At 33.2% G+C, this 25848-nt stretch overlaps 1 protein-coding gene and 1 long non-coding RNA gene across 2 annotated transcripts; one reads left to right on the top strand and one right to left on the bottom strand.

The window, feature by feature from the left end:
- The first annotated feature begins 911 nt into the window (after positions 1-911).
- Positions 912-24449, top strand: LOC128189066 (potassium voltage-gated channel protein Shaw-like). The gene is made up of 2 exons (XM_052860496.1): positions 912-1773; positions 23180-24449. The coding sequence occupies exons 1-2, from the start codon at positions 1087-1089 to the stop codon at positions 24365-24367; spliced, it is 1875 nt and encodes a 624-aa protein (XP_052716456.1). The 5' UTR covers positions 912-1086; the 3' UTR covers positions 24368-24449.
- LOC128189067 (uncharacterized) lies at positions 16133-18674 on the bottom strand. The gene is made up of 3 exons (XR_008244206.1): positions 18638-18674; positions 17566-17661; positions 16133-16830 (listed from the first exon to the last, which is right to left on the bottom strand). It is a non-coding gene; the product is annotated as an uncharacterized LOC128189067 (long non-coding RNA).
- Positions 24450-25848: the final 1399 nt, after the last annotated feature.

Genomic DNA, 25848 nt, shown 5'->3' with positions numbered 1-25848 from the left:
AAAAAAAAGGGGGGGGGGGGGGTGGGGTACCCCCTCCTCCGATGCCACGTCATGTACCACCAATGCAACCCCCCATTTAAGAGAAAAATAAAAAGATTTGATTTAGTTTGTTAAAATTTAAGATGGCAATAATTTATACAAGCCACCAAGAAAATTTCAATATAGTCATAATTAAAAAATAGTCTTGGAATCAGAATTATTTATACCCAAATAAATACAAGAGTTAAGAAAATCTCAAAATAACAGTTTTTCTATCTACAATGTAAAAAATTTTCTGACAAATGTACCAATGTTAAAAGATAAATGCTTTAGGTTGAACACCTAGCTGATGCTAAGTAGGCCCCATATATAATTAATTTATAGAGATGTGATTTGGATATTTCTTGTACATTTTAAGCTGCTATATACTCAATATGTCGTAGTATACTCTATTTTGCCATGTTGGAAAGCAGACCAAAAGTTTGTCAAATCGACGAGTTGAATAAACTGATAAATTAAAGAAAACCTTGTTATAAATGCGACAGATTATAATTAATGAAAATTGTTGTTTATGGTGTATCGGACAGATAAATTAAAATAATTTGAAAATTATCTTCAATGCTTTTGAATGTGTTTCAGTTAAATTATATGATTTGAAAAGAGTTTATTATAACATAACGCATCTATCGTTATATGAACAGTAGCTTGGTGAAAAACACGAACATTCCTTTCCTTTCTTAAAAAAACCCCCCAAACATTCATTAAATACGTTAAATGTAGCTTTTAAGTGGACAAAGTACAACAACATGACGGGTAATACTCCTGACCAAGTGGTTAGGGTCATGTCAATGTCCTAAAGAGAGTACTTATATAAAAAAAAATAGAAACGTCTGCATGTAACCAGTGAAGCACAGGCAATAAAAGCCACTAAAGTCAAGTTCTAGCAGTAGATCGCACGTGCAATATCGTATAAAAAACGTAACGTTGTAATGACGTCATAATGGATCGGACTTTTCGAACGTTGTCGGAAATGACGTAGAACACAAAAAGATGGAGTTACATACATGCAGTATAAAATGTCGACAAACTAACGGCCGAACATGAAGGATGAATGTTATATCCATCTCTGTGAGGAGGCCTTCGGCGTGGCAGGACGATAAACAGCACTCCGTACACAATTTGGCAAGAATCAGTAAGTCTGCTACTTCCGAAACTTCTGAGACTGAAAATGTAGAGAGTCCTCGGAAAAAGGAGAAGCGTGCAAGGACCAACGAGTTATTCGGAAAGCTAAAACAGATCGTTGTCAACAAAAAATACATAGATGTTGACTGGCATCGTATTGTCATTAACGTTGGGGGAACCAAATTTTCTGTTTACAATGGGACTATCAGGACTGTACCGGGAACACGACTTGCAAGCCTCAGTACAAAAAGTGAAGAGTATGATAGCATAAACAATGAGTATTTCTTTGATCGTAACCCTGAATTATTTCCATACATTTTGGATTTTTATCGTTATGGTGAGATGCACATACCAAGGTTTATATGTGCGCAGAAAATGTTGACGGAGATGAAATACTGGGGTCTCAATGGATCATGTTTATCCCATTGCTGTCGGAAATACTATTACGACTCACTTGACGAGATATTCGACTACGAAGACCTTCAAAAGATGTTTGAAATGGTCCCAGAAAAAATACATGGTGTGGATAGCGGGAGCAATTTCGGGGATTTTGACATAAGTCACAGAATCTGGTCATTCTTGAACAATCCTACGTCATCGAGGGGTGCTAAGGTAAAATATTAATAATATAGCAGATTCCAAAAGTGAATTCACGACAAATTATATACATGTTACATACAGTTAAAACTCCAATAACTATTTTCTATACAGATAAAACGCTGGTAACTACACTCCGATGCCAAAGATGTCATTTTTTCTTTTCACTATACATGTGTATACATGTATGCTTCACTGAAAACCACTATTTTCTAAAGAATTGCTAAAAGATAACCGCTTGACCAATTTTAAAAATATTTGGATTGATAAATTCAGAATATATCTTTTGGCCTTTTTTGCCATAGTATTGAAATATTTTTCCGACTTTCTGTTCTTGAATTTGATACATTAACAATCGGAAGTAAGAATATTTGGCTCGCATTTTGCAAAGGATATACATGTATACATGTAGTAACGCCGCGAATCAATTTCTCAGTGGTTTGAAGATGGAATTGTTTTATCTATATTTTAGGACGGCTTCTGGCGTTTTTTTCTATATATCTAGTTACCGTATTCATTAGCCATGTGGAAGTTATATCTCCTCGGAGGATCGTTTTAAGTTAGCCCCCCCCCCCCCCCCACCACCGACCAAAATCTGAATACTGTAGCGTATATTCTGTAGTACTACCTCCTAAAATAACCAATATCGCCGCTCCACCACAATAAAAAAAATAATTTTTTTTACGTGTGTATTAATTAATGACAACAATTTTTAAAAAACGTATGATAAATTATTTTTTGCTGCGTTTAATTTTGCAATACATATTATTACTCATAAAATAAAATTGATAAAGATATTAAAGATAGTAACATGTATATCTATAACGCTAATGTACTCGTAACAATAACGAACACCAATATAATTTAATCGTACATATAAGTGACCTTTAAGAGAAAGGAAACTGACCCCTTCTAAGAAGCACGCGCACTGTCTATACAACGTGTCTATGACCCTTTGTTTTTAACTGCTTTGCAACTGACATTGTTCTAAATTTTTTTCATTGGTGAAACGAACATATGCGACATTTCCTTCTTAAGGTTGTTAACACTAAACTTAAATAAATTGCCATGAATGTACACATAACAATAGCTAACACCAAATTTGAATCGAACTGTCCTTCATGACTTGTTTTATTTTCCAAAAAAAATCTGCAGTATGACTACTTTAAGAAGTCATACTGCAGATTTTATTTAAAAAATATATATACATATGGGCTGCGTTTTACAAAAGAACTTACGACCATATTAATGAATTCTAAATTATCACAAACTAATCAATGGTTTATTCTCAAGGCTGTAAAATATTACAATGGACATCAGAGTAGTTGTATAAATATGGTTCTGTCTAAGTTTTGTTCTTTACCATTCCCTGAGACTGAAAATATTTATGACTCTGTCTTAAGTTCTTTGGTACATGTACTCAGTATTAGGGATGGCAATCGATTGCAGAATTGGCAATCGGTTTATCGCTATATTTTCTGACCGATTATGACTGGTTACTCGTATCAAAATACAAACTTCTGTTCTAATAAATACTACTAACACTTAACATTGATGATTCTATGGACAGAGATTGAAATAGCGTTCAGAATTTCATGTTTCAAATTGGTGTAATTTTATTGTAATATTGGTGATAATATTGGTGTAATATTGCTTTTTTTCTATGCAGTCGTAAGTGCGAAGTTTTAAAATTCTTTTGTGTTGTGTTTTTATTCTAAAATTTACACTATTCGCAACGTTCATGAGTTGACAAATTGTAATTCTATAATATTCAACACCTGATATGCTAAAATGGCGTTTACGACCGCATCATTTTTCTATATTTTAAACTTTATACGAAGCCGTAGTAGAATCAAAGTACTGAAGAACTGATGGGAGTTGATTTTGTCGATGTTTATTTATTTTAAAATCAATGATATGTTATTTTGCATGACAAGTACATGTATGTAGTTTCTAATTTGAATTACGCATTTTTTTATAATATGAATTTTTTAACTTTTTCGATTAGAATGTCGAGAAACCTCCATATGAATCATGTTAATATTTAAAGTTAAAATTAATTCAATCAAACTATGTATCAGTGGTAAAAATATTTCTCGAAAATTGTATGGATCCAAGCAATATTGAACTCTAGTCTCGTTCAACCAAACGCTCGGCTGACACCGTTAATCTCCGACAGGGGTTTACGGAGACAGCCGAGCGTCGAGTTGAACGAGACTATATTGAACTCTAGCGTAGGAATACATACGACTACAAAAAATATTTAAATTGTTCGTACCATTTAAAATCTGACTATTTTTAAGGTATTTGTAAATAAGTTTCCTTGAAAAACAATGCTTTAGCATACATTACATCGAATTCATCAATTATTTTCAAGAACTAAGTCTTGTCAGGAGCAATGATTTGTGCTGAGGTCCAAACACTGTTTCACTTTCGGTTTGTCCGCGTGACTGCATAGGAGAGTTGATTAAAAATCAACTCCCAAAAAGTATGACTCTCTCAACATATAAGCAGCTGTGATAATTTATATCCTTAAAATGTCAAATTTTCTATGCCATTAACCGTATATACCGCTATATGCCAAATCAAAAGAGATATACAATTGAAAGAAAAAGATATATACCGTTTTGATCCTTGGACCAAACAAGATGGTCGACATTTTTAAAATATAAACATTTGGTGACTTATAACAATTGTTTTCATGTATTTGAAAGAAAAAGAAATACATATGGCATAAATAAAGAAAATATGAAAAATGTACCTCAAAAAAACCAAAAAACAAAACAGGCGCATTTTCAACAAATTCTCATAGTTTCCAATGGTAATCAAAGAACTGAAAGTACTGTTAGACGGTGGCATAATGTGGCATATTACATGTTTGATAATTATTGTCGTCAAAAACCCGCGGCCAGTATCGCATATATGTGCTAATACTTAACGTTTACATGCACAACTGTTCGTGAGTTTCCTACATGAATTATTATGTAGAAATCGTAGTTGTCATCTCAATCCACACTTCACAAAAGCTATGACTCTTGGCCGTCATCTTTGGGAGAAAACCCGTAGATTTATCACAGTTGCCTTTGTAGTATAGAAGTTTGTATCTATATGTTTGTATCAATATCATTTGACATCAAAATCCGTTTTCGGTGTGTATTTTGTTTGCCCCAGAATGCATCATTTAAAATGTGGGTTGCCACCACATATTGAATAAATAAATAATCAAAGTACTGAAGTACTGACGGGAGTTGATTTTATCGATTATCATTTATTTCAAAATCAACTTATCTTGCATGGCAATTAGTTTCTAGTCTGTATTTGAATTACGCTTTTTTTATTATGAATTTTCAGACTTTTCCGACAAGAATTTCAAGAAACCCCATGTGAATCATGTTGTGTAATATTTAAGGATAGATTTCAAACTATGTATTAGTAATTGAAACAATTCTAAGAATCGTATGGATCCAGGCACTATTGATATCGAACTCTAGTCTCGTTCAACCAGACGCTCGGCTGTCTCCGTTAATCTCAGACACGCAAGAGAGCCAATAGCAGCTTCTCGGACCTTTCCGGCAAGCTCGAAAAAACAGATTGTCTCCGAGCTTGTCGGAAGGGCCCGAGAAGTTGCGATTGGCAAGAGAGCCTCTCTGCTTGTCAGAGATTTTCGGAGACAGCCGAGCGTCTGGTTGTTTATTAAACTCTGGCGTAGGAACACATAAGACTACAAAAATGTCTAAATTGTTCGTATTATATAAAATCTAACAATTTTCAAAGTGTTTATAGATAAGTTTCCTTAAAAAAAACAATGCTTCAGCATACATTACATCGAATTTTTCTATTATTTTCAAGAACTATCTTGTCAGCGGTGATGATTTGTGCTTAGGTCCAAACACTGTTTCACTTTCGGTTTGCCAGAGTAACTGCATAGGAGAGTTGATTAAAATCAACTCCCAAAAATCAAAGCGATTTCATCACAGTACGCCCAAATAATAGATTGTATAAAGAAGGGAAATTTGGTTTTTTCCCCCTTTTTTCGTTTTTTGGGTTGACCCATCAAAGGGGAACAACTTTTGAAAAGTGTGGATTGGACTATTGTGCTTTAAAGATATTATTATTTTAGATTTCTGAAAGTAACGAGAACAAATAAAGCTTTGGTATGATGGAATATACTTACCAGGTTCTTGCCAACTACATGTATTTGGACATACATGTAGTATGTTTATTGTCCCTCTCAACAGCATTTTCCCTCATTTTTTTTCAAGGGGAAAAAGTTGCAGTTTCGTGGGCTAACATACTTGCTATTGTCTACATAGCCAGTTAATACATTTAGATGTATAGAAAACGGACAAGACCCTGTTTAATAAAACTGGAAAATGCTTTCGGAATGCATGCATCATGAAAACGTAGAGTCAATCAATATTTTATCTTCGATTTCGAGTGGTTTATTTCCATTTGCTCACAACGAACGTGAATGAAATTGGGAAAAAAATCATACAATATTCAGTCGCTGCAGTTTCATTAATCAACGTTTTAAAGTATATTTGTTCTATTGTATATAGCTGTAGATTTATTCAAATCATTTGGGAAAGTCACATGTGTATTTTATCGCTTCTCAGTACAATTTAAAACGCACAATTCACTTAAACTTACCATAAATACTTATTAATTATTCACCAAAACATTTGCTTTACATAACGTAAGGTCATAATTAGTTCCTTTGTTTGGAAAGCACATATTTTCGTAACCTTGCATTTGATTTACGAGAATTTGAAGATTCCTTTTATTATTTTTATTTAAAAAACTCTGCGTTATGTCAAGAGTATTCCAGTAATATGTATAATTTTTACGAGGTCTTCAAATTTGCATCCAATTTGATTTTTTTGCAGTAAAATAATACTATTTATGGGACATGTCCATAGACTTAATGAGCAAAGAAAAAAATAATGTTTGCAGGGATCTTTTCAATATCTCCAAGCGAATAAAACAGTAGTGGTAAAATGAAATCTAATGTTTCAACAGGATAAGTAAGTAAAAAAAATTGTTAAAAACAAAAATCAAACATAATCCAAGTTGAACGCACGTTTTTCTGAGCGCTATGTACAGCTGTGTAAATAATGTTCATTTTATTCTTTGCATGTACTGACAATAGATCTAGGGTTCGCAAATCCCGGAAATATTTCCGGAAAGCTACAGTTCTGTAGCTCAGCAGAATACTATACAGTCATCTATGAAGCACATTCTTGCAATGGGTTGAGAGATGACACTATCTGACCATGATATGTACGTCAATTGCGATTCGCAACAAAGATTCTGATTGGCGCATTTATATAGACCCGCCCATTTTATAAATGCATGTTGAGAACATGATGCTAACACATGGGAACAATGGATGAAGAAAGCTCACAATAAAGTTGTACTCGCGAGTTATAAAAATATTACAGAGTTTATTTGAGAACAAATGGGGCAATATTTACGTACATTTAAATTAAAAAACACAAAAACAAAGAAAAAAGCAAGAACTGACACATATGGATAAAACTCACAGATTGTACTTCGCTCATCAAATTACACAATTCAGCTTATTGTGAAAAAAATCGTCAGAAACTATTTAGTGAACAAATATATTCTATGTTACAATGTACCATATACATGTATATGGAATATCGCAGGAGTTAAGCCTATTGTTTTTCCTCACAAAATGCTAGCTTTGCTGCAAAACTAGTGGAGATATATACACGGTTTGACACGCCGTGAATTACAGCATACGTCTTCGATCCCTTATTTTTTGGCTTAAAACAAATCTGTACTAAAAATCTTTGAAACATCGTCACAAGGTCCGTAAAATTGTTTACATACATGTATGTAAAACTGTGCAAAATGACGATTCAATTTGAACGTGAATTTTACAACCCGAGTTCGATTAGCGTGTTTGAAAGAAAGTCAGTGTTAAGCGTCAACATCAGAAGTAATTAAATTGACTGTCTGATGAATATTAAGGTGTATGTAATAAAATTAATGATTCTACAGACTGAGTGGGTTACAAAGTGAGGTTAATCACAGATCAGTCTAAATTTGAACACGTTTGTAACGTAAATTTCAAGTTGTTGTATGTTTAAAAACACATGCACACTTGTAGAAGAAAGTGTGCCATAGATCGGTTGATGTTCAATAAAATATAACTTATGTAATATTCATAGTCAGTATCTGTTGTGAATTGTTTGGAAAAAGCTAAACAAAATAAATACTGCCTCAACTAAATTGATGCGTTGAAAATGATTGAATTTGTCGATGAAGCATAATTTCTGAAAAATAAAATGGCAAACCTGTTTAAATAGTGTGTTTCTGACAATTGTTTACACCATAAAAAAGCAAGAAACAATTATTATAAGAACTCTTGGTCTATTATCGCTGTAAAATAGTTATTGCAGTCCTGACACACTGTTAAACATCACAGCTGTCAGTTATTACAAATGTATCAATGCCGCATAAGCAGACAGGGTAACGGCTCATTAAAAATAAAACACAATTTCATACATTATTTAAATGTATTAACAAAATAATTAGCAGCTATATTGCTTAAGATATCTGATGAGATGTAAATTAGTTCTCAGACTGAATTCGACACATTGGTAAAGCATTGCCTGTTACATTGCATACCTAACAGAGTTATCGGTTCCTTATCCGCTAGGGTCCCTGTGAGAAATACTCTTCCGGTCAGGACGATAGCAATTTATTGCCACCGTCTAAAAATTGATAACATTCGAGACTTTTTTGAAGATCGGGATGGTATACGAATGAATTTTTAATCTTAGAATAATTGATACGTACTGTAATAAAACATGCAAGACATTTAATCAAAATATCAAGGGTATAAATTACATGTATCAGACTAGGCCAAAACTCTGACTTGGTCAAGTTGTCTCAAACAAAAGCCTATACCTGCACGTACTAAAGAACCCACTTAGAATTCAGATCAACATAAAATGATATTTTAATTTTGTTTTTAATATTTCGACAACGAAGTACATGATGACATAAATATTACTGCTCGTAGGCGTTTTTGACTTCGTTTGACATTTAGAGAAACTTCGCTCTAAGACAACTAAATATGGTTGAACATCTCCAAACATAAAAGAAAAACCAAATGAGTACAGACCAACCTTTTTAGTAAATAAGGAATATTAAAATCAAAAGTTTCGCAGTGTTTTTTTTTTTTAATTTTGAACAAATGGCGTACCGTAATTAATATCGAATCATATTAATACTTCATAAGCTAGGATGAGAATTTTAAATATATGTACAAATAAAACCATAATGAAATCACATATAGACTTTCACTGAACAATTCATCCCCACCAAAACCAATCTAAAACACTGATACCTGGAAAAAGTATGTAAAAAATCCTACATGTGATTTCAACGGAAAAAATAATCAAAAGTAATCGTAACTATAAAAAAAACATTCAACAAAATGTATCAAAAGCAATCATAACTACAAAGAGATGGTTATAATACGTCAAATTAATGTAAAATAATCAAAGCAGTATTATATTTAACTGCAAAGATATGTAATTGTTAACAATAATGTCAGATTCTCATTATACAAAAATCTTCCAAAGAAGATGTTGAGCTAGTTTAATAATTTGCTGCTGTTAATAACGGCAAAATTTAAGAAGATGGAACAGCACTGAAACCTGATTGGCTTATAATGCTGAGGCAACTTACAGAGAAAATTCATACTAAATTGTAGTGAGGCACCTTTATTGATTAACAACTCTTAAGATTTGGTCTAAATATGAACACACGCTGTGAATTTTAAGCGTTTTATTCTATTTCCACTGCACGAAAAGTCGCGTTTAATTTCACCTTAAATGCAATTTAAACGTTACGATTATTTAAAATTTAAGTATGTAGTATTACATATTGTGTGTCCGAAAACGTTTAAAAATAATTAGCATTTAATATGAGTTTACTGGATTCCGTAAAAGAACAAATTTAATAATGTCGGAAAAATTGTAAACTTACTCATACGTACAGATTTAAGTGTTCCGTAAACTAACATTATACCTCTTGTATATAAAACATATAATTTTCATTAAACATGCTAAAAAAATTAAGTTTAATGGATATATTAAATTTGTTTGGTTAATAAAATTTAATGTTGAATTTTAATTCATTATTTGTTCTCGTTTAATTTACATTTTACATTATAAACTGTCAAAAATTAAATTATATACGGATATCTTAAACTTCCTAAAACATTCAAATAAACGCTTTTATCAACTTACATTATACCTCTTGTTTATGCGACGATAATGTTTTGATTAAACCTGCCAATATAAACTGGAATTGTATATATTTTACGTCATTATTATTTTCGTTTAATTAAATAATTATACAACCGCATACATCTTTATATAACTTCAAACATCCAGTTGTTTTCTTTGAAATTGTTTTTGCTATCATTTTTGAAAATTAAAATCACACACAAGTCCACTTAAGATTCGATTTTATTGCATGTTAAAGTCTCAATGATGTAAAAAAATAAATACATGTATTCTTACAGAGCAAAACATTTGAAAGTTTTAAGCATAAAAGTCACAATTTAGAAAATTACAATACGTACGTCATGATCAGATACATATGGAATGGATGCCATTACAATTTCTGATATAGTTCTTAAAAAATACTTAGGTAAAATGTCCAAATTTGGAATTGTGAAATGCACATTTGACTTAAGCAAATGCAGGCTAATACACATTAAATGGAAATAATGGAATCTATATGGACTAGTAGGAAAAAAGCACACAACTGAAACAGACCCATAAAAATTGCTGCATGGTCTGCAAATAACAAATTCTAGCTTAACTTGCGTATTTTCATATACAACATAAATTACAACACAAAGTCAGTTTTTCTATATAATGCATGTAGATAAAGAAAAGCAATTGTTGAAAGTTGACAATACTGAAGTAATCAAATTTTTTTTACTTATTTACTGGTCACTAAAATACATACACACGCACACACAAATTCTCTTTCCTAGTACATGTATTTTGAAAATAGCATGTATTCATAGAAACATACATACTACATACATACTCTATAGTTCATAACTGCAAATAGATAAGAGTTTCCATGAAAACCACTTCAGAGAAGATATATATTAACAATCATATTATATGTAATAGCATTGAAAAAACCCTATATATTTATATACCGGTATATGATGCATACAAATACCAAATTATACTAAATTGAATGAACAAATTGTTCAATAATAGGATGTACATGTGCATCTCTAATTTTAAACACTTCATGTGATTTTAAAAATAATTCCTTAGGTTTTACATTATAATATTGAAAATTTATTATACAGAAAAGAAAAATACATATTCTAATGACCAGACTATTCAGTTAACATTTTGGAACGTATATAAAGTAATTTTAATTTACACAAACTTCCAATGCAAACAATAATTGATTATCAAAATTTGGCAAAATGGTAAATTTAAATCATGGAAATTCAATAAAATTCTTCTAGTCTATCCTAATAAGGTCTGGAATAAGATCAAGCATATGCATGTACAAAATTTAAACAAGAGGCCCATGGGCCACATCACTCACCTGAGGAACAAGAGGTATGATAAAATCAGCTCAATGGAGTCATAATACAAACTATCTGGACAATGTACAATAATTCATGTAAATCCTGTATAAATAAAATCCATTTTCCCATGGATATTCTTATGTTTATAATCATTAGTCCCTTTTCTAACAGGATGATTTTATAGTCATATCATATGTTGAGTATTGCAGATCTAAAAAAGATCCCTAACAATAGTTTATATATGGGATATAAACGTACATCAAACTCTGAACCTTCTCGTGAGGCCAAAGATTGTCCTGGGGCCAAAGTCTTAACAATTATAAAGAATCATCTGGCTGATTAGTTTTTGAGAAGATTTTTAAAGATTTACCCTCTATATTCCTTTGTTAAACTTTGACCCCCCCCATTGTGGCCCCACCCTACCCCTGGGGATCATTATTTTCACAACTTTGAATCTACATTTCCTGAGGATGCTTTCACACAAGTTTCAGCTTTCCTGGCTGATTAGTTTCTGAGAAGAAGATATTTAAAGAATAACTCTGTTTATTCCTATGTAAAACATCGACCTCCCATTGTGGCCCAAACCTACCCCCAGGGGTCATGATTTTCACAAATTTGAATCTACACTACCTGAGTATGCTTCCACACAAGTTTTAGCTTTCCTGGCTAATTAGTTTCTGAGAAGAAGATTTACTGTATATAATCATATGTTAAACTTCGATCCCCCATTGTGGCCCAAACCTACCCCCAGGGGTCATGATTTTCACAACTTTGAATCTACACTACCTGAGGATGCTTCCACACAAGTTCCAGCTTTGCCGGCGAATTAGTTTCTGAGAAGAAGATTTTTAAAGATTTACTGTATTTATTCCTATGTTAAACTTCGATCCCCCATTGTGGCCCCACCCTACCCCCGGGGGTCATGATTTTCACAACTTTAAAATTTACACTACCTGAGGATGCATCCACACAAGTGTCAGCTTTCCTGTCTGATTATTTTCTGAGAAGAAGATTTTTAAAGATTTACTGTATATATTCCTATGTAAAACGTCGATCCCCTATTGTGGCCCCTCCCTACCCTCGGGGGTCATGATTTTCACAAATTTGAATCTTCACTACCTAAGGATGCATCCACACAAGTGTCAGCTTTCCTGGCCGTTTAGTTTCTGAGAAGAAGATTTTTAAAGATTTACTTTTTATATTCATATGTTAAACTTCGACCCTACATTGTGGCCCCACCCTACCCCCAGGGGTCATCACATCTTTGAATCTACACTACCTGAAGATGCTTCCACATAAGTTTCAGCTTTCCTGGCCGATTAGTTTCTGAGAAGAAGATTTCTTAAGAGTTACTCTATATATTCATGTTAAACTTCGACCCCCCATTGTGGTCCCATCCTCAGGTGAGCTAAAAAGGTTAAGTTTACAATTCAATAAGTGGGTTTCTGGAAGAACAGATTTTGAAAATTTTCGTAATAAATATTGACAATTTTTTATACTTTTTTAATCTTTAGCTTTTAAGATCTGTGTACAAACATAGAATTGTGAGCAAATCTCTGTATCTTGCTTATAATTCGAAGCTTAACACTCAAATATGGTTAGTAAATAGAAATTGTAAACAACATGCACTACATGTATAACAAATAAAGAAAACAATTTATTTTTTCGAAATGAATCATATATATATACATGGATATACCTACATATTTCCGTAAGCGATATTAAACTCTATTTAAACTGAATAAACTAGAGAAAATGCCGAGCATCTCAACAAAACCTATTGCATTAATCTACCATTACGCAAAAGATAATGCCGAATTACCGATAGAATGAATTGTATTTCAGTAACCCTACATCAGACTTTGCTTAATATGCGCAGGTAAACAGTTAACGTAACTGTTTGATTTACCGAAGTCTCTGATTGATTTGATACGAAAAATCACGAAATACAGACGATAGTTTCCAGGTTACAAAGCATAAATAATGAAAACGAAACGAAAATCAGAACAAGCTAACACCAACGTCATGTGTGAAAACTGTCAACGCATTGAAATATTTAGCCTCAATTTACTTCACAAAATCGGCACCAATATATTTTTCATGTTTCAAAACTTCCCTTCATACGCGAACTGTTGCACAACAAGCAAATTCATCATAGTCAGATCGATCCTTTTTCGTATAATGTCATGGCTGCTTTAAACAAAGAACCTCGTTTTAGAAGTATGGAATACGAGTCTTGGTAAAATGGGTATGCAAACCCGGGCCGTGGCAAAATAAATGCCAGGGCAGATCGGCAATTGTCAATTCCAAATACGCATTATTTTGCAGCAATATCTACAGCGAATACAAATATACTGGTCCATCAAATATCCTGAAATTTTAATGAGATTGGCAGATTAATAACTGCCAATCTTTTGTTTTGCCCAGGCCAAGTCTTGCCTACCCATTTTACCGGATGCCGAGTCCGATTGAAATACGCCTTTCCTTTATTATTATTTTCCTAATAACTTCGATTAGAAACAATATTACCACTTAATTTTTGCAATTTATATTTTCCTTCCCATAAGGATAATTTATGCTAAACTACGTTGAATTTGCCTCGGTAGTTCTTGAGAAGAAGATTTTTTAAAATGCACCCCCCTTTTTCTACAGTTTCAAGGTTTTCTCCGCTTTTAATACAGATCGGACTTTAATTTTTGCAATTTATATTCGCCCTCCCATAAGGATGCTTTGTGCCAAATTTGGTTGAAATTGGATAAGCAGTTTTAGAGAAGAAGTTCAAAATGTAAAAAGTTTACAGACGGACAGACGGACAGACGGACAGACGGACGGACGGACAGACGGACAGACGGACAGACGGACGACGGACAAAATGTGATCAGAATAGCTCACTTGAGCTTTCAGCTCAGGTGAGCTAAAAAGTTATGACACTATAAAAATTCAACTCAATCTTACTTATCATAAAAAGAAAACAGTTTCCCCAATATTTTACTCAGAAATGTCTTATCAAGTATTGTTTATTTCTTGCATCTGTAAGAAACTGACAGGGAAGCCTCACTCGCCCACAAGCAAGAGCAAAAGGATCGGTCAGAGACACCACCTTTCTCTTACTTGGGTATCAAGATCTGCAACTTACTGCCAGCAAAGCCCTTTCAAAATACTCTTTCATTGTCTCCTGCTTAAAATTCACTTTCAATAAAAATTCTTCCAGTCTATCCTATTAAGGTCTGAAATAAGACCTGGCATATGCATGTACAGAATGTAAAATATAGTTATGACACTATAAATATTCAACTCAATCTTACTTATCATAAAAAGAAAACAGTTCCCCATTATTTTACACAGAAATGTCTTATCAAGTCTTGTTTGTTTATTCCTTGCATCTGTAAGAAACTGACAGGGAAGCCTCACTCGCCCACAAGCAAGAGCAAAAGGATCGGTCAGAGACGCCACCTTTCTCTTACTTAGGTATCAAGATCTGCAACTTACTGCCAGCAAAGCCCTTTCAAAATACTCTTGCATTGTCTCCTGTATATTTTAAACAACAAATTTTGTTCACTATAGAGCTAATTAAGCTAATAAATTATATAAGTGAAACTTGTACAAATATGTAGATTAAAATAACTTGAGATAAAAATTGTATTTTTTCCGTAAATTTTCTAGTCTACGTCCAAGTTTCAGGAACAAGCTCTGAAAGATATACATACAAAAAGTCCTGTATAACTGCCTAGATGTCCATAAAAACTACTCTTTACTCAATAAATTATCAAAAATCTAGTCTTTAACTCTTTACTTAGAACAAAAGAAACAAATTATGATAAAATATTCATTAAAATAACCACTTTATATCACTCATATATGTGTTTAGTTTATAATTTGATATATGATTTTAAACTTATACAAGCCTTTGACAGGGAAGCCTCACTCGCCCACAAGCAAGAGCAAAAGGATCGGTCAGAGACGCCACCTTTCTCTTACTTGGGTATCAAGATCTGCAACTAACTGCCAACAGAGCTCCCTTTAAAAATAAATAACTTCCTATTGTCTTCAGTTCTATTATGCTATAGAGATGTATGCACTAATTACTGGAAATAAACTTAAACATATTTGTAAATAAATTGAGATAAAAAAAGTATGACTTGGTTACATGCCAACATGACAAAAATTGAAAATCATAATGGCCAAAGGACTAAGTGCGGTTTTATGCAATTTTTGCCCCCCCAAAATCAAAGTTTTAGAAAGAGCTTGAAAATAAGGTGAAAGATAGTTAAAATCATATTGGAAATAAAGGTGTAAAAGGTTATCACCACAGTGACGTCATAATGTAGAAATGACGTCATGAATATTGCATTATTTTGATAAATTGATGTTTTGTAGCAAAATATGGGTGTTTTCCGATGGTTTTTCGACTGGGAAACATATGTTAAAATCGCACTTGAGCAGACCTGCGCTCTATAATTCCGAATGCAAAATATAGAGCAAAAATGAGAATATTTTCATTTGTTTTCAAATTTGCGGGAATTCGGCCATTTAGGTGACGTCATAGATACACAGCGAAAGAGCAATGATGACTAAAATCATTATTATAGTTATAGGCATCCTCTATACAATAATTTGTGAAGATTTTATTTTTATACGATACTATTGAAAAATTGGTTAAAATCGGGGGCAGATATTTGACCATACCGCACATAGTCCTTTAATCTGTAATTGATCAGCATAAAAAAAAATTCAACAATAAAAAAAATTCACAATGAATATTCTTTTATATAACAGTATGAGTTGAACAAGTAATATCAGATCCTGTATTTAAAAAAATACCCAGCATATTTTTAGGTTCATCATACTACAACAATACATCAAGCTATTTTGCAATGATTTTATAGTCATATCACATATTGAGCTTTGCAGTTCTCAAGAAGTGTTAAACAACTCTTTATACATGGATAATAAACCTACATCAAAATATGAACCTCTAGCGAGGAACAAAAATTGTCCATGGGACGGAGTTAACAATTTTATACAATCAACAATGTATATGTCAAAATGCTTGCATATCAGTAAAACCATATAATAACTTTCAGCTTAGGTGAGCTAATTATACATGACAGTTGCAACTCTTTTAAAAATCTCAAATGGCCCATTTCTGTTCATTTGATATATTTTCTGGTTTGTCTCTAGATGATTCATTGTTGGTCCTTATACGTCTTATACTTTGCCTTTTTGAACATTTGGATTTCAGAGCAGAACTTTTGGTGTCCAATTAAACATTCGTCAGAGCGCCACTTTAGAGATGTGATTTCATATATTGTGTCATCTTCCCAATCATTTTCATATTCTGATGACATCATCAAGTACTCGACAAGAAATACAGGTTCTACTTGTTTCTTTTTCTCCTCATCCCAGGAGGTCTTTTGTTTAAATACAGCCTGACAGCCTGTCTATAGTATAACTTCCGTTTTCTACAACATATATACACACATAAATACACATGTTTATACACACATATTGTCTTTAAAAAGCCAACATTGTAAAATGTTCAGGCTTTCCTTTTAAATTCCTCAGACAATTTATTTAAGCATTAAATCATTGTTTTTTGAAAGAGGAGTAACAGGCGTTTGTGCATCATGAAAATTTGTCTGCACACACTATTGCAGTTATGAGACTATATATTTCAAAAAACAAGAGATATTTGTGAAACACAATTGTCCCCTTCTTCCTTGGAGAAATGAACGAAAAAGCAAATAATTGGGATTTTCCCATATCCAAGGGGCATAACTCTGTCAAAAATTGCTCAATTAGACTCTAAATCAAACTTGACCAAAATATTATTATGATGAATCTGTGTGTGTCAAATTTCATATCAATAGGAGCAACCTCTGCGTTAAAGGAAATTGTTGGTGGACCGGCCGATCAACAACAGCAATGTAGTATTCCCTCCCTTGTCTGAAGGGGGCATAATAACAAGTATTTACATTTCTGTTAATTCTTGCCTTATCTGCAAATGCGATTTATACATCAAAACTCTTTATTATTCTTAAAAGATAAGTTAAATCAATAGAACAGTCACTGTATATAATACAGCATAAATTAGAACTTCAAAACAAGTTCATGATTTTGGCAGTTGTAAACAGGGACATTTGAACATATGTATGGTCTAGACTCTCAAAACATGCAGTGCATATAATTGGGCATACCCTTGTTTCCTTTGATACAGATCCATTCCTTTCTTGAAAGAATCGACTCTCTCCTTCCTTTATCTTGCATAGACAGGAAATATCTGTTTATTGCATCTAAAATATAACATTGCAACAAAAATTAGAATATTATTTGTAAAGTTTTATTTAAATACAAGAGCGCGGGATCTGACAAACACAGGGTTCGACACTAACTGTTTGATGCATTAGTCCAGCTGGACTAGTGCCTGTTCATTTTAACTAGTCCGCAGGCAATTTTATGTGCCCGTCAGAAATAAATTAACAAGCATTACCGTATTTGCCTTATATATAGTATGGAGTTTTTAAATAGCATTTGTAAGAAAGGGGTGCATAATATACACTATAATGTTTTTCTTACAGGTGTTGCACATGTTTAGTTGTATTGTGCTATGCAGTACATAGCAATGAGCTGCGTATTCACTATCTCTGTGTACTAGGTGTATGCCGCCATTACAGATGTTATAAATAGATCTATGCATATTAGATCCAGGCTGCATGAGCTACCTTGTTCTTTTCATTGTCTAAGTTCTTTAAAAATCTGTTTAAAATAATAAGCAATTTATCACAAATTATTTAACGTAAAACAATTCATTTAAATTAAACAACTCACAGGAGATTCGTTTCACCTATATTTTTTAAAAACACATAAGCGTCCCTTTCGAAGCTGTTGTTGTGAACACGTGTGCTTGTAACCTATTAATTTTCTCGGACATCCCCTTATGGCAAAGAAATAATCAAGTCACCCATAATATCCTGCATACCTCTGTTGTTTTGCTCGGTAACTCTATAATCACTGCAATGTATCATATGCTAGATAATAAAAATACAGTCAGGGTTTTCCATTAAAATGTCGACAATCACACATCGTTAATTTACACATTTTTTAAGCAAAACTTTTTATTAGTTTGACCGGACTGACTAGACAGAAATTTTGTTAATCCGTAAGAAAATCTATTAGTCTGTGACTAACGGACTAAGGTTAGTGTCGAACCCTGCAAACAAAATTTTTTATTGGTGTGGTCTAAGTTATTAATTCTTTAAAAAGTTTTACTTCAATATTTGGTTTCCATCATCAGATTTCATTTTTCACTACAATCCTAGGGAAATTCCATGGGAGTATCCATCATGCACAGCAATCTGAAAGTATGCATTCACAAAATATCATACCAAGGCCATACAATTATATAGTTGCTGATATTGAGATAACTCCTCTCAATACGCTCCACATGTACATTACAGTATAAGCCTGTATAATACAATTAACAAAAATTTTGGATGTGTACAAATGATTGAATATATATTAATATACAAGCCAGACACAACATTTATGCTTATCAAATATATGTATGTTATGTCTCAGCAATATTACATTCAAACATGCAAAGAAAAAAAATCAGTAAGGTATACAGAACATCATGAGTTTTAGGTGTGGAAATCAGGTGTACAACAAAAATGAAAGGCTTGATCACCCAATTCTTTTATTTATTTTAGCCAAAGCTTTGTAAAATGTTGTGTTCAGATGAAGCCTACTGTTTTAATTCCTGTTTTTTGTCAGAGAATGTACCACATAATCCTCTAATTCTTAGCCCCCCACCCCTACCCAAACAAGATTCCAGCAAAACCTAATTCAAAAAACATTTAAACAAAAAGCTACAATAGATTAATCACTGAAAAAAAAAAATTCTGCAGCTTCAATTCAGTCATGAATTTTTTCAGGGCTGGGACGATACTTTACTTAGCAGATTTGGTACAAATCACGATACATGAGATGCGATATGATACATATCACGATACATTGCAACTTAATGAAAACATGAATAAGGGCTTAAAATTTATTGAATCAGTCTATGTATTACCACATGTCCAAAGTGATTTCATTATATTTAAAATGAACGTTGAACAATTTACAAATTACTTTCGTCTTGTATTCACTACTTTTCATAAACAAGTAATCCGAAAGTTTTCCACACTCCAGATTTAGCTTGAATCGATTTGACAACTTTATGAGGTTTTCTGCCATCTTTGTACTTTCATATTAGGCGCGCGGACTTAAAATAGCTGGTATATGAAGCTCGGATATTTTATGAAAATATAAAAAAAGTTCACTACGGTATCGTTGTATTAATGGTAAATGTAGTGATCCAAATATTGTCAAAGTATATACTGTGATGCACTGGTGTATTGTCCCATCCCTATATTTTTTTGCGGTTATATGTTAAATATAGCAAATCAGACCAATATTTTATTGACATCAAATATACTTACATGTACTTGGCTGGGTACACATATTTTAACTTTCTTATTTCCTTTCTTTTGCGATGGATTACTTTCAGAGAGTATTTAGCGATGATTTCCTTCTGCCCCTCCAAGATTTTTTCCTGCTGAAACTCAATCTTTCTCAACTTGAAAAGTGGCCACGATGCTGGTCCTATTCATCAAAATAGTGAAAATAAATCAAAATACAGGCATTGAAGAGTTATTCTAGGCCTCTAACGGGAATCAAGTCAAGTCGTACCCAAACCGACTCGTATACCCAAGCCGACTCTTAATCAATAGGTCACAGATTGTGACTATAATGGGTAGCAATTCTTGGTTAATAGCTACACTCTGTCCCGAGTTTTTTCTTCGTTCACTTTTTCTTGATATTTTGATAATCATAAATACCTATGTGCTCAAATTATGTTCATCCTCAAAATAGATATGAAATATCTTCAGATTATCTGTTTTGAAACACCCCTTTGGCTTTTGCCCCTTCAGATCTCAATATACAACTCAAAATAGTCTATGGGGATTTTTCATTGCACCAGCCATGAAATAGCCTGGATAACGAAAATTTGTGCAAGGTATATATTCCAAGTGATTTCCAGATGGTGAAAAGATGTAGACATTTCCTATTATAAATTTCCGCAAGAAATTTATTTACCTTCCTGTGAACTTTTATGAGTGAAAAATTATGTGTCATTGAATGGAGATATCTTGGATATATTTTCCATTTCATCGATTTCAACTGTACTTCTATTTGAGTGTAGGTGTATTTTTATAAAAAATCATCAAAAAGTGATGGAAGCAATAACTTGGGACAAATTATAATCAACATTGATTAAATTTGAAACTTGTGTGTTTAATCATTGCTCCCCCCCCCCTCCATTCTCGGGTTATTTTTTTATCATTTATTTTTAACTATATGTTGATTTATGCTACATTTAAAAAACACAATTAACGCAAAAGCTATGTAGAAATAAAATATATACCCCTGGTATAAAAAGCAAAGAATTTGCAATGTCAGCAGACACCATCTTGTAAAATTTGACACCTCGCTAGGAAATCCTTAAATTATTTATACTTGTTTCTATTATATCACTGGTTCTATGGTATCGCGGTATTTCTGTTTACTTATAGTAGCACGCACTGAAATTGACATTTTATGTCGGAATATTTTTAGACATTGAAAACAGACACGTTAAACATTACTGAGGTATATAAACTCACAAAACATTAGTTTCTGGAAATATTTTCGTATTGATAGATTTTTTAATAAAATAATATAACTACCGCGATATCATAGGACGGGCTCATAACTGAAAAAGTACTGACCGGCCGGAAATGATGGTCTCTTTAATTTCATAAGGTGTCAAATGGTGAAAAAATAACTTGTGAATGTGGGGGGGGGGGGGGGGGTGAATATGGGGGTTGGGGGTCCCGTCCCCAAGCATCTGTGAGTACAAATACTTATACCAGTAGATAATATGGTAATTTGATAATATGACATACCCGACAATATTTATTGAAATGAATATCAATATTAAAAAGTTATGACTGTGGGCATAATCATGTAATTTGAAGTTATTTTTCACTCGGACTATCCGACTATTTGATTACAAATCAGTTTGGTTACGAGTTGACTGTACTTCTTACAAGGGAAATAATCATGTTCACAAGGGGAAGTAACTATAAAATTACAAGAGCATGTGTTAATGGGACGCTTGTTTATCGATACCGTAATCACCACCATACCTATTAAACAACTGGTACCACTGGCCGGCGAACCTATCTCCAAGGTGCTGCTACATGTAAGACCAGAAGTTGAGGCAAAGGACTGACGTTGTGGGACTGTTTCGCCATCTTGTTTCTCACGAGCGCTCTACCTGCTTGACATGGTGGTGACTTTTTCTTCCCTTTCGGCACTTGACAATAGTCTTGACAATGGATGTTTTCCTAAAGATTTCGTCGTTGTACGAATCTGATGATTCATCAGTCCAAGAGCACTAAATTCTGATAGATCTACTTCGCTACTTAAATCGAATCCGACATGTTATCTCCATCGCAGCTTGGCGGGTTCAGAATTCTCTCGATTTTTGATTGGCTTAATTTGATTCGCATGCGCGTAGAGGTTAAACAAACTCTCTCTCTCTCTCTCTCTCTCTCTCTCTCTCATCCTGAATCAATTGTTATAGTGAAATATTTTTTATTTGCTTTGTGAGGTTTTTTTTTACTACAAATCAAATATTTCCTTGAAGTGATTAATTTAGTGGGTTTTTTTTTTCGTCCCAAACCCCTTCCACGTACATGTAAGTTCAGAGCTGCAGCATATAATAATATTGGATGCTTTATGATATTTTGTCTGTTTGTATCAGTGTATAAACAATATTTTATTCTAAATGAAAGATGTATTAATGGCACATTAATTATCACGTATATTTAATGCAAATCAAACTTAGTTAAACTTCAAGTTAGTATAAGCAAATTTACATATAAAGATCAAACTAAAATTATCATAGTTATATATTTTTTCTATTAAACTTTATTATTCTTTTTTGTATATTGTATCTAATCTACTTATACGTGTCTGAAAAAATAATCATTAGGATGTTTTGTGTTTACCGTCTCGAACCCCTCCCATGATTAAATCAGAACATAATGATCAGCTAGTTTGATACATATAGACGATTTTGTGTATTTGCAATAATGAGTACGTAAACAACATTTTATTTTGTATAAAATAACATATTATTGACACATCAATTATCATATATATTTCCTGAATACCAGAAACATTATTAAACTTTATGTATAAATGTATTTACGTATGAATGTCAATTTTCTTAAACGAAACGTATAATTTTTTCTATTAAACTACATTATTCTTGTTGTATATCGCATTAAATCTAATTATACTTTATTATAAAATCCAATCAAGTAAATGACATTATATTTTGCATATAATATAACGTTATACACAAATTATATTAAAAACAAGAAATATAATTTGGTAAACGAATCTATAAAATTATATTAAACGCGACTTTTCGTGCAGTGTTCGATACGTGATTATTTTTAAACACAGCCTTTTGTTTTTATTTATATTCTCAAAGATTTGGTCTAAATATGAACAAACATTTTCAACACTGTGAATTTTAAGAGATTTATTCTATTTTGAAACGTGGTAATTGTTTTAAACACAGCTTTTTAAAGCGCAAATTGAGCGTGTGTCCGTCATAGAGGTCAAACGATGATGTAAGTCTAAGCATACTAATTTCCCACTCGTAAATCAGATACAATTTTTACTTCATTTAGTAAATTTTGTTCTTTTCAGATCTGGTCGATTCTATACATGACGCTGGTCATTCTATCCATCATTTGTATGTTCACCAGTACTTTGTCATCGTGCAGAGTGGAGCCCAAACACACATTCTTTCAAAGATATATTCCCAAACACATCGCCACGAACAGTTATTACGTCATCATTCAGCCAAAAATGATGACGAACTTCACGGATCCGTGTGTCGACCATTGTGATTTCCTACCTCAGCACAATACTAGAGTGTTGTCTTTCTTGAGCACCCAACCCCATATTATTCTGTTGTGTTTTGATTTATTTTGTCTAATGTTCTTTAGCCTCGAAATCATTGTCCGATTCATTTTTGGCCGACAGCGATGGCGCATGCTCAAATCGTTTACTACCATTTGCGACATTCTGTACCTAATCCCAGCTTGGTGTATGTTTGCGATTGACTTCTATGACCGAACATTCTGGCACGATGTGAAAAAAGTTGGGATGTTTCTTCTTCTTCAGACATTGATGGCTCTTCGAGTCCTTCGACTGTTTCGGTTTACGAGACATTACCATGGTTTGAAGACCCTATGGCTGGCCGTCAAAGCCAGTAAACGTGAACTTTTTCTACTGTTTATATTCATGATAATGGCGACCACGTTTTATGCCACTTTTATTTTCTGTACGGAGTTTTTTGAGGTATCGAGTTATTACAATAACATTTACATTGGAATGTGGTGGTCACTCATCACAATGACAACAGTAGGGTACGGAGATTTTTACCCCAATTCTGCGTTGGGGTACATTTTGGCTTCAATGTGTGCTTTAACTGGCATCATCCTCATGGGCATGCCTGTGCCGTTAATAGCCAGAAATTTCCATTCTTTCTACGGCTTGCAATTTTATCATTCACGTGAACATCGCATACGCCACATAAAATATGACACAGGAAATGATTCAGACTTTCCAATTGAAAACTCGGATAAAGTCGATACGGGAAAATTCGGACCACCAAAGCAGACGGTCAAGAAAGAGCCCAAGGAAAACCAGGCGGGTGTGGAATTGATAGTCACTTCCGAGAAAACCGGCGAGGACAAATTTGCAGAAACAGTCGGGTGTGCTCTTCAAAAGAGGAAAAAACTTCTAGCTTTGTTCGAAAGTAATAAAGTTTGTCCAGTGGATGAAAATGGAGTTGAAGTAACTCAGAGAAAGAGACGGAAGAGTTTATAAAACCAATTGCGTTAAAACATTTTTGTTATTGTACAATGAGTAGATGCCATATACTGATATTGCCAATACATGTTTTACAATTCGTCTTCGTCTTTTTCTACTGCGATCTGATGTTTGAATGAGGTAATAATTCCAAACAAAACTGTTATTGTTGGATAAGCAACCTGTGAGCCCTGAAATGTGCTTACTAACAACAATGGCGACTTAATATAGGAATTAAAATATGGTAGATCTGTTTGTTCCTAGGAGGCTGGATGGTCAACAAATTTATCATCAAATCTGCCTCAGTTTTTTATGTATGAATTCTTTAGCTTTAAACTATAAATAAGTAAAAAAAAAAACATCACTGAGATCTTTAACTAGAAATTGTCTATTTTAAGTGCAAAAAGGTCACACAAAAATTTATGCAGCTTTGTACAAATTTTTTTCGTAATCCCTCTATTCAGTGTGACCATTGTGCATAATTAAAAACAATATTTGAAGAAATAAGTTTGCTTCATCAAAAATACTGACAACAAATCCTAATCAGGATGAAATTGCATTTTAGGTGCAAAAACGTCAAATTAAATGGGCCATAACTCAGAGGGATGGATACTGATCCCCAATTATCTTTGTATTTTTTAAGTTTGTTTTGTCTACAGATTTCAATGATATACTTCTCAAGAAAATCTTGATACAACAGCATTGAGGAGTGGGATACCTTAAGGGCTGTTCTTCTCAGATAATAGTCGATGATGTTAACTACCAATCTATCTATACTACTAAATTAAAATGATAGACTTTAATTTTTGGGCGTTAATACCCAGAAATCGGAAGAGTACTGTCTTTTGTTTTATATATTTTAAACATCATTGATACTTGGAGATTACCAATTTGTTTTTATTTTTTCTCAATCAGACTTCGCTTATTGATAATCAACAAAATTCCGGAAATCCTCCGCTTCGCGTCGGTCGACAATGGTTTTTTCGGGATGTCAATTTCAACAGTTACCCTCCCAAACAGGCACTATTTATAAAGTGTCACATGGTGTTTGAAAGTCTGAAGCCAGAAGTCAAACTTGTAATATCTATTGTATTGTACTTACCATACATACGTAATTCAGAATGCAATTTATGATTGCTTTCGTACTCTGTTACTTTCACACATTTCAAACATCAATCAAAGATAAAAATAGAATTCAAAGAATAAGACAATTTCGACCCATGCAAGTCGAGACCTTTCATGTTCCTGGGCTGGGCCCTGTCTTTGCAGTCCGTATTTTCATTGAGGCATTTCGATCGATCACGAAATAAACCACAGATAGTCACCCCCCCCCCCCTAAAAAAAAAATTTTAGCTCGAGTGAGTTTGTCTGATCACATTTTGTCTGTCGTCCGTCCGTCCGTCCGTCCGTCTGTCTGTCTGTCAGTCCGTCTTCAAACTTTCAACATCTTCTCCAGAACCACTGGACCAATTTCAGCCAAACTTGGCACAAAGCATCCT

The sequence above is a fragment of the Crassostrea angulata genome, chromosome 6 (assembly GCF_025612915.1).
Source record: "Crassostrea angulata isolate pt1a10 chromosome 6, ASM2561291v2, whole genome shotgun sequence".
Taxonomy (NCBI): Eukaryota; Metazoa; Mollusca; class Bivalvia; order Ostreida; family Ostreidae; genus Magallana; species Magallana angulata.
The sequence above is the reverse complement of the archived record's forward strand: the minus strand, read 5'-3'. Positions and strand labels throughout refer to the sequence as shown.

Excerpts from the sequence above, each read along its gene's own strand:
- LOC128189066 (XM_052860496.1), top strand. The coding sequence starts at position 1,087 with ATGAATGTTATATCCATCTCTGTGAGGAGGCCTTCGGCGTGGCAGGAC. Across the intron at positions 1,774-23,179 it reads CGTCATCGAGGGGTGCTAAG|ATCTGGTCGATTCTATACAT; the intron begins GTAAAATATTAA and ends TGTTCTTTTCAG.